General features: G+C 32.4%; 1 protein-coding gene across 1 annotated transcript; it reads left to right on the plus strand.

The window, feature by feature from the left end:
• The first annotated feature begins 8,005 nt into the window (after positions 1 to 8,005).
• Positions 8,006 to 8,684, plus strand: LOC142233915 (uncharacterized). Its single transcript, XM_075304977.1, has 2 exons — positions 8,006 to 8,152; positions 8,253 to 8,684. The coding sequence occupies exons 1-2, from the start codon at positions 8,135 to 8,137 to the stop codon at positions 8,409 to 8,411; spliced, it is 177 nt and encodes a 58-aa protein (XP_075161092.1). The 5' UTR covers positions 8,006 to 8,134; the 3' UTR covers positions 8,412 to 8,684.
• The last annotated feature ends 1,832 nt before the right edge of the window (positions 8,685 to 10,516 follow it).

Genomic DNA, 10,516 nt, shown 5'->3' on the forward strand with positions numbered 1-10,516 from the left:
GACAAATGACACTAGTAAATCTAGTAAATATCATAAAGTGCATAATCGTACTTTGTTGTACGTGCCTATGGATGTCCGATCGATTAATGCCATTGGTATAAAGAAATTCAAAATGCAAGAAACGTTTAATCGTTACTACTGGATGAGTACAAATTGGATCAACTCATCTGAATGAAGAAGATTGAGAGAGAATACGTTGTTAAAATCTGGTTTGTGGTGAACAAGTACCTGAAACTTGTCCTTAATATTGTGGGGGTCAGTTTTCATGAATAACATATTGTCATAATCATTAAGCATCAGAGTTACACGCAAAGAAAAAAACGTTTGGAAAACGTGTACTGAAAACGTTTTTCTTTTGTTAGAGTTTTTCGAATTGCTTCGAAAATTTTAAACTTTTATCACCAAAAAAATTCGTTTGTTATAAAATTTTTAGTTTTTCAATAAAAAAAGTTATTTTTGAAACAACAACACAGTCCATTTCGTTTATATCAAACACTGTTCTTTTCTGACTTTGGGTCTTTAATAAGACACATTTTACAGTTCAAAACTTAATATAATACAATGTAATGTTGAACATTTTTTTCGGAATCTTCCGAACATATCTGGAATATATGTAAAAAAAAAACAACAAAAAACTTTGGTCGAAGCAGGGATCGAACCCACGACCCTTGGCATGCAAGTCGGACGTAGCAACCTCTGCTCCACGGTGCCAAACTAAATGTTTGTTTCTGTTAAATAAACTTTGTTTATTCGGTTCGTGGGCGCTGCAAGCTATGCTATATAAATATAACTTATATGGAGAATTATCTATTGATGACCATAACAGGTACATAGCTCAGTGGTTAGTGTGTTGGCTTACAAAGTGCATGGTCCGCGGTTCGATTCTCCGTCCAGGCGAAAGGTAAAAAAAATTTAAAAATTTATAAAATCGTATAATTTCTTCTACATTGATGGTATTACAGGAAAAGGTGTTAAGAGCTAAAAATCCTCGTGGATGTCAGAAAGATGTGAGAGACAATGCAATTAGCAAGAAAACAATGTTTTTTTTGAGCTAGTCTTTATGAAATTGTTTTTACATCCTGGAAAAGAATAAACGTTTATCACAAAAAGTATATACTTTTCTTCCAAATACACTTCCTTACAGCGAAAAGCAAATGAGAAACGAACTTTGTTTGTCTAAAATTTCGTTTGGGAGGAAATAATTATTTTTTTGCGTGTAGGTAGGTGGCTGACATTATTGCAACCAACTTCAGGTTGCTATCATTTCTAAGCTGCTGATCTGAAGTTGGCACGTTTATTTCGTTGTTAGTTCATAAAATTTAAACAAAAATGGAATAAGAGCTTTATTTGTTATTTCATACCAGCGAGGAGTCAAACCTGGATTCTAACAGTTTTTAATTGTCTTTGGTTGCTGTTTTGACCACGCATGATGTTTTTTACTCTTTTTCATTTTCATGAACGAGCCGTTTAGAATCGTTCGATATTGTTTTTGAGTTAGTATTTTTTACACAGGAGCATATGGAAAATACACTTTTTGTCTAAAGAATTATGACAACCTATGATATATGCACTGTTAGAAAAATATGTTTTTCATATGTTCCGATATAAACAAAATGTGTTTCGGGCACAATTTTAAAACACAATATATTTAAGTGCAAACATGTAATGTTCCTAAACTAACACTAAATGTTTGGGACATCTATGTTAATATGTTAGAATATATTATGTTTGGGGCATGAATGTTTCATAAAAATCATATGTGTGAATGCAAACATATATAAATTTACAAATTACGACTAAACATACATATGTTGTGATATTTTATTCAAAGCGACAGAGAGAGTATAGAGAAAGAAATAGAAAAACCGGGAAACCGGGAGAGTTGACGAAAGATATCAACATAACACAGCGAAAGAATCTAAAGAGAACAATTTCTGTGAAACCGCTTGTATGTTGTTTTGGAAAACTCTTTTATGATAAGGCCAACAATTTGATATGCTTAAGTCTAAATATTATTTAATTTGAATATTTAAAGAGAATAGACAATCGGAACCAAGAATAATGAAATAAGGAGGAAATAGTGAAAAATGACACAGTAAAATGTATAAAAACAAAGTTTAGTTCCTCTTTATTAATAAGTAGTCCACGAGCGGGCATTAAGTTCGAATTTTGCAGCTAAAACAATTTAAAAAGTTTATTTTCTTTAAAATGAATTATTAAAGAAAAATAAAAGGCATTTTAGAGCGATGGTGTTAAATGCTAGTAAAAAACGGTTCACGCCTAAATAAATTTATGTTTATATTATAAAATTATTTATGTATGTTTATATTCGACTCCACGTTCTTCTTTTGTTAGAGTTTTTGAATGCCTTTCAAAATTTCAAACTTTTATATCAAAAACAGTTTTTTGTTACAAAATTTCAATTTCGTTTATATCAAGCACTGTTACTGACTATAAATCTTTAATAACACACATTTCGAAGTTTCATTATTTCATAAAAATGTAATATAGTATAAATATAAATGTGTAAATTAAAAAAAAAGTGTTCGGTCGGAGAAGGGATTGAACCCACGACCCTTTTGCATGCAATGCAGACATACTAACCGCTGCTCCACGTGGCAAACAAATGTATGTTTCTGTTAAGTAATGTTATGTTTGCATGGGCTCGTGGGCGCTGCAAACTATGCTATATAAATGTAACTTATAACGATAATTATCTACTGGTGACTATAACAGCTACGTAGTCCAGTGGATAGTGTGTTGGCTTACAAACTGTATGGTCCTCGGTTCGATTCCCCGTCCAGGCGAAAGATAAAATTTAAAAAATGTATAAAAGTGAATAATTTCTTCAACATTATTTGTATTACAGAAAAAGGTGCCAAGAACTAAAATATTTCGTGGAAGTGAAAATTACGAGTTTGTTAGGCAATGAACACAATCGTCTTTGGGAAAAATTCTTCCAAGCATATAATATTTTTGGGCTTAAAATGCTTCCAAACATATAATATGTTCACATAAAACAAACATATTAATGTTTCGGCAGTATCCAATAATATATGTGCTTCCTGCAAAATATGTTTGGAGCATATGTTAAAGAAGCGATTTTTTTTTGAGGGTGTGACATTATCCGATATGGACACTCCAAAAATGGCTCCATGAAATAAGTCCCCAAAATGAAAAATGAAATAAGTTCCCAAAATTGGGGACTAAAATTCCCTCCACCGCACTATGGGCGGAAATTGAAAATTTGTGGTAAAAATTATTTACAATCAATCTAGTATCTCCAAACATGGTATATCGATATTTCTTATGGTGAGTATCGGTTCATGTTTTATTATAACCCCCATTTAGACCGATCTCCTGATTTTACTTCTTGGGCTTATAGAAACCTTACACTGAAAAAACAGTGAACCCACCAGGAAGAAAATTTTTGGTTAATTTTAGAAAATTTTGAATATTTTTAGAAAATTTTAACTAAACCGTATTACAAACGCTGACATGTCGTCGATATCACAAAAATAAGTAAATATTTTTCGACAAATGCAAGAAAATTTACTAGGCATAATAAATTTTTTTCACTTGTCAAAGAAAATTTTGTAGTTTGAAGGAAAAACTTGGAGTTAAAAAATGCAAGAATGTCTTTAGTGACATACGAAGTTCATGATGAACGCATTTTTGGTAAAATTTACAAATTTAAAGAAATAATGAAATTTACAAACTATTTTGTGGGAAGCGCGCATTTAGTAAATCTTTTTGCTTAATTTTAGGATAATTTTTTCCAGTTTTTTAGTTCATTTAACTAACGTTCGCAAAAAATTATTAGAGTAAATGAAACTTTCTCCAAAGATAATAATTCCATGAACAAAAATAAAGTTAAATTGGCTTTAGTGAAATAGAGAGTTCACTTTTTTTTTGAGTGTAGTTTTTATCCAATTGGCATGAAATTTGAAATCTAAAGTTAGTTTAGTACCATACAGAGGTGTGCCGAAAATTGTGAGTATCGGTCAATGTTTTAGTATAGCCCCCATATATACCCAAGCCCGTATTTAGGGGGGATGAGGGGGACCAAACCCCCCCCCCCCCCCTCCGAAATGAATGAATATTTTTATATAAATAAATATATATTTTTAGCTGCATAGAGAAATCTTATCGAAGATGTTGAAGAAAAGCTGGAGGTTTTATTTTGAAAAACGCTTACCTATAAAACTTGCACAAATCATAGAATACTAGTTGAAAAGCCCGTCAAACGACGGTCGAAAAAAAACAAATTGTTTTTGTTCTCGCACCACAAATTTCATTTTTGGAAAATGTATTTCTGCTTTTATGTGTGTTTGTTGTTCTTTTTGTGAACATAACTCGCTTTGTTTGGCCATAGCAACAACAACGAAACAGCCAAACACACATGTGTAAATGAAATGGCGCAAAACCTGCGAAAAGAACCCGCCTAATTCAGCGATGGAAGCAATAAAGAGATATTTCCAAACGTGCATATTCTTTTAAAAATTTTGGTCACTTTGCCAGTTACTCAGGGATGGAAAATACAATTTTTAAGAAAGTACAAAAAATTTATTTTTGAGCGGAAAGGTACTTTTTACTAAATTTCAATAAAAATTTCACTGGAAGATTATAGTCAAGAGACTGAATTTTAAAGAAAATAAAATTTTGACAAAATTTTCTATAGAAATAAAATTTTGTAAAAATTTCCTATAGAAATAAAATTTTTACAAAATTTTCAATTGAAATAAAATTTTGACAAAATTTTCTATAAAAATAAAATTTTACAAAAATTCTATATAGAAATAACATTTTGACAATATTTTCTACCGAAATAAAAAATCGATAATATAGAATCGCATTCTTTTTTCGACTAAAACTTTCTTGAAGTTCAATAAAATCCTGTTTTTGACTATGTCTTTTACAAAATCGAGATTTTCTTCGCACATGAACATGACTGTTTTGCCATATTTGTAAAAGACTATTAGCAAATAAGGTTGATAAAGACTTTCTCAAAATATTAAAATATTTTGTCAAAGCTATTGTACCATAAATCTGATATCGACTCAAAAATGTCTACACAAAAGGTACTAAATCATTCGCGGGGGTACTACGGTACTGACCGGGGTGAAAAAGGTTTGAAAAAAGTACTATAGGACTGCATTTTCCATCCCTGCAGTTACTACGTGCTCATCCGAACGTTCATTTTCAACAATGAAGAGATTAAGGACGTATCTTAGAAATTCGACTAGCGAGAGTAGACTCAAAGGATTGGCATTAATGTCGGTTCATCGCCGAATAAATGTGCCGACTGAAGAAGTCATTGATTTATTTGCTGCCCAAAAAGCCCGTCGGCTCAATTTAATATTATAAAAATATTGTATACATACCTATGCATAAATAAAATTTTCTACACATGAGATTATATGAATATTTTTTTTAAAGTTGAATATAAATATTTTTCGACAAATTCAAGAAAATTTATTAGACATAATTAATATGTTAAAGAAAATTTTGTAGTTTGAAGGAAAAAATTAGAGTTCAAAATTGCAAGAATGCCTTTAGTGACATACGAAGTTCATGAAGAACGCATTTGTAGTAAAAGTTACAAATTTAAAGAAATAATGAACTATTTTGTGAGAAATACGAATTTAGTAAATCTTTATTCTTAATATGTGTATAATTTTTTCCCGTTTTTTTTTTAGTTAATTTAACTAATGTACGCAAAAAATTATTAGAGTAAAGGAAACTTTCTCCAAACATAATAATTCCATGAACTAAAATAAAGTTAAATTGGCTTTAGTGAAATAGAGAGTTCACCTTTTTTTTTAGTGTAGTTATTATCCAATTTGCGTAAAATCTGAAGTATTTTAGGACCATAAAGATGTGTGCCGAAAACCGATCTCCCGATTTAACTCCTTAGGTTTTTAGAAACCGTAGTTTTTATCCGATTTGCCTGAAAGTGTAAATATACTGGTATTTTAGACTCACAAAAACGTGTATCGGATTTATCGTTCTTCCGTATAGGTCGATTTCACTTTTTGAGGGTATAGAAGGCGCACTGATGATGAAAATGCCTTGAAACTAAATTCAAAAATTCTAGATTTTACCTCTCGTAATCATTTAGATTGTACTTGTCGTTATCATTTAATAAATAAGATATCAAATCTTGCTGTAATAGTTTTACGATCGATTTCTTGCACACTTACAAGAGATGTTAATGATTCCTCTAAAACTCAAACAAAAATGGTTCTTACAAATTTAGAATCTGATATAGTATTCATAGGTAAAATCTATAAATTTATCTTCGGGAAGTGTGCTGGTTAAACTGATCTGCTTGGGAGAATATCTGTCATCAAACCCCTCCTGAAATTTGAAAGGAAACTATAATATTTGATTCATGGTGTTGGGTATTTACGATTCGGCCCGGCCGAACTTCGTGATCCTCCATCAATGTTTGTCACTTCCTTGGAAGTGAAGAGAAGTTTTGCAAATTAGCTTAATGGAAAATTATGTTTATACAAATATAACAAAATAAAAGGGATGCAAAACAGAGAAAACCCATTGTTTGTCTCTGGTGAGATTTGACCCTGCGTTTTTTTGTTACTCATACTAATAAAGAGAACACAGATTTTTCATGAACATTTTTCCGATTAAAGTCTTAGTTGAATTTGAAAATCAATCACAAAAATTAATAGCATCAGTTTTAAACAATTTTGTTATTTGTTAAGTTCTTGTTATGTTTCAATGTATCTTTAATAAATCATCAAATATAATCTACACAGAAAAAAAGTGTCTTGTAAGGACCATTTTAACTTCCACATAGTTCAAAAAATTTACTGTAATTAGGGTGTCCAAACCCGACACCGGTTAACCGATTAACCGGATTCAGTTACACAAACCGGATAATGAAAAAAATGCATTTTCGGTTAACCGCGAAAACCGGATTTTGACCATCGGTTAACCGGGTTTCTGTATTTCAACGAAATTTCTTTCTATTTTTCATATATTTCTTCCGAAAGTGGAACTTTTTGCAGAGACTGAAGGTGAGAAACAAATGACTACCCTACGGGAATTAGTGCAAATTGCCACTAATGGACCCATTACATGACTGGTACAAGTAACAGAAAGCCCATTGTTTATCGCTGGTGAGATTTGACCCTGCGTTTTTTGTTTTACTCATACTAATAAAGAGAACTCAGATTTTTCACGAACATTTTTCCGATTAAAGTCTTAGTTGAGTTTGAAAAATCAATCACAAAAATTAATAGCATCAATGAATTTTTAATTTTTTAATTGATACTATAATATCTGCGATTGAAGACATTTCAATTAAAAATTAATTGGATCAATTAATTTCGTGATTGAAGACAAGAAATGTTTGTTTGTGTTTTTTTTTTTGTGAAGTAGTTAGAGTGTTATGCCTTGGTGACATATGACGATCATATCACATATATTTGAATTAACATTTCGATGTTTCGTGTTCAATGGTGTTTGTGGCTGAGTGTCGTAATGCTGCTGGATCACAAGTTGCGGATCCAAAACTACTTTTTTGGAAGCTCTTTTTTTACAGGGTGTAGTTAACTAAAATGCAGTCCAAATTTTATTATAAATTAAAAATTGAAGTTTTATGTATACTAGGAGTTTTAATACTTTCCCTTATCTTTTTAAGGCCCAAATTGACTTCACGCTTTTGTGCGTCGTACATAATGATAGGATTTGATTTAATTGATGACACTTAATTCAAAGTAAATTCAACTCATTAGTTAATCAGAATATGGGTTTCGTCTCACTTTGCCTGGGTGTTGCCTTTCGTTATTACTTACCTACTGTACCGTATGGACGCCTGAATGGACACCTTGGCATATTGAATAATTGTTTATGCATTCAACAGCATACAAATAACTAAATTCACGCAAAAATCTTACAACATATCCCATCCACGTATTTAAACGATGATGACTATGATGATGACGTTGACCAAGAAATAGCAAAGGAGTACCTCTGATTGAATGACAGAGGCCCATCGAAATTGCTTAGTATAAAAGACACGGATCTCTTCAACGTTTACAACAGTCTAAGCCAGTAAGTGAGTGAGTTGTCTGAATAAAACCATCCACAGCAAAATTCATTTAACATCATGAGATTCGTAACACTAGTAAGTATAGTAGCCCTTCTAGAACCAGAGGACACATACCAAGAAAACTCACTTTTTGTGAACTGGATTTAATTTTTTTTTTGCTTTATTTTATCCATAGACAATTTTTTTATGCCTTTTATTGGCCGTTTTTGTGAGTGCTGTACCAGCAGATGAATCATTACCTGGTGACCTTTACGACCAACAGGATCACTATGACCCTCAAGCAACCCAATCAATATTCAAGTTGAAGAAAATCAAGAAACTTCTTTTGGGATAAACGACTGGTTACACTGGACGAATGAAGTGATGAAAAGTTTGCCTTGGATTGAACACAATATACAAGTTGGGAGTTTAGTCGGTGTAATATAAGGCCTCTGCAACTGCAAGTGCAACCCTTCTTACCTTACCGCTTAAGTAGCTGTTGTCCCCATATTCACTTTAGACAGCTTAATTTAGTTAACGTTTTAAACAATTTTGTTATTTGTTAAGTTCTTGTTATGTTTCAATGTATCTTTAATAAACCATAAAACATAATCTACACAGAAAAAAAGTGTCTTGTAAATATAAGGACCATTTTAACTTCCACATAGTTCAAAAAATTTACTGAAATGAAAAAATTGCATTTTCGACTAACCGCGAAAACCGGGGTTTGACCATCGGGTTTCTGTATTTCAATGAAATTCCTTTCTATTTTTCATATATTTCTTCCAAAAGTGGAACTTTTTGCAGAAGGTGCACTGAAGGTGAGAAACAAATGACTACCCTACGGGAAATTAGTGCAAATTGCCACTAATGGACCCATTACAGGACTGGTACAAGTGCACTAGTTTATCAACATTTTTAATTGTTATATATATTATTGGTTTTTATACTCACTATTAAAATCTTCTAAAATTATTTATTGTTTTAAAATTATTTATGGTTCAACATATTCTTTCTGGTGCAATACGAATGGGAACAGGGTCCTAAAAGATTGTCCCAGACTGTTGCATGAGCAGTTGTCTATGGGGTAGTCCTACTAAGTTGTTCCAGGACGTGTCCTTTGGGATGAGTCCAAATCGTGTCCTAAAGTGTAAATTTTCGCAACCAATGACAAACCCATGTTAAAGTGACCGGTCCATTCCATACGCTTGGACCAGAACTGTGACTGGTCCATACACACCAGGGACTAACCCTGTACCGGTACTGGGGTTGATCAATTTCCCGTAGGGTATTTACAACACAGTTTTATTAAGTAAATTAAGAGATTTTAGTCAAACGACATTCCACTTAGTTGTAAAGTCCTATCTTTGAGCGCAAATAAACCAGAATTTATTAGAAGCTTTGTGACATTGTCTCAAATCTTTGTTTATTTCCTTGTAAAGACAATGTTGCTTGGTCCTCAGAAAAGAAAAAATTTCTTTTAGAGAACTTATAGTCGGATATCTACAATCAATCAAAGAGTATTTGCAGTGCAAAATGAGCACCTTAACGGCATTCAATTTTCCTGTCAATGTTCTACAAATTGTTAATTTTATTACAATGAATTTTTATTAATTTTTATACCCTGCGCCACACTGTGGAACAGGGTATTATAAGTTAGTGCATATGTTTGCAACACCCAGAAGGATACGAGATAGACACATGGTGTCTTTGGCAAAAATGCTCAGGGTGAGCTCCTGAGTCGATATAGCCATGTCCGTCTGTCCGTGAACACATTTTTGTAATCAAAGTCTAAGTCGCAGTTTTAGTCCAATCGACTTCAAATTTGGCACAAGTATGTGTTTGGCTCAGAATGAACCCTATTGATTTTGGAAGAAATCGGTTCAGATTTAGATATAGCTCCCATATATATATTTCGCCCGATATAGACTTATATGGCCCCAGAAGCCAGAGTTTTACCCTAATTTGCTTAAAATTTTGCACAAGAAGAACAATTAGTACTATAGTCAAGTGTGCCAAATTTTATTGAAATCGGTTCAGATTTAGATATATCTCCCATATATATCTTTCGCCCGATATGGACTAATACGGTCCCAGAAGCCAGAGTTTTATACCAATTTGGTTGAAATTTTGCACTAGGAGTACAGTTAGTAGTATAGTCAAGTGTGCCAAATTTTATTGAAATCGGTTCAGATTTAGATATAGCTCCCATATATATCGTTCGCCCGATTTACACTCATATGACCACAGTGGCCAATCTTTTACTCCGATTTAATTGAAATTTTGCACAGGGAGTAGAATTTACATTGTAGCAATGCATGCCAAATTTGGTTGCAATCGGTTCAGATTTAGATATAGCTCCCATATATATCGTTCGCCCGATTTACACTCATATGACCACACAGACCAATTTTTTGCTCCGATTTAGCACAGGGAGTAGAATTAGCATTGTAGCTATGT

This window comes from Haematobia irritans, chromosome 4, assembly GCF_050003625.1.
Source record: "Haematobia irritans isolate KBUSLIRL chromosome 4, ASM5000362v1, whole genome shotgun sequence".
NCBI classification, from domain to species: Eukaryota; Metazoa; Arthropoda; class Insecta; order Diptera; family Muscidae; genus Haematobia; species Haematobia irritans.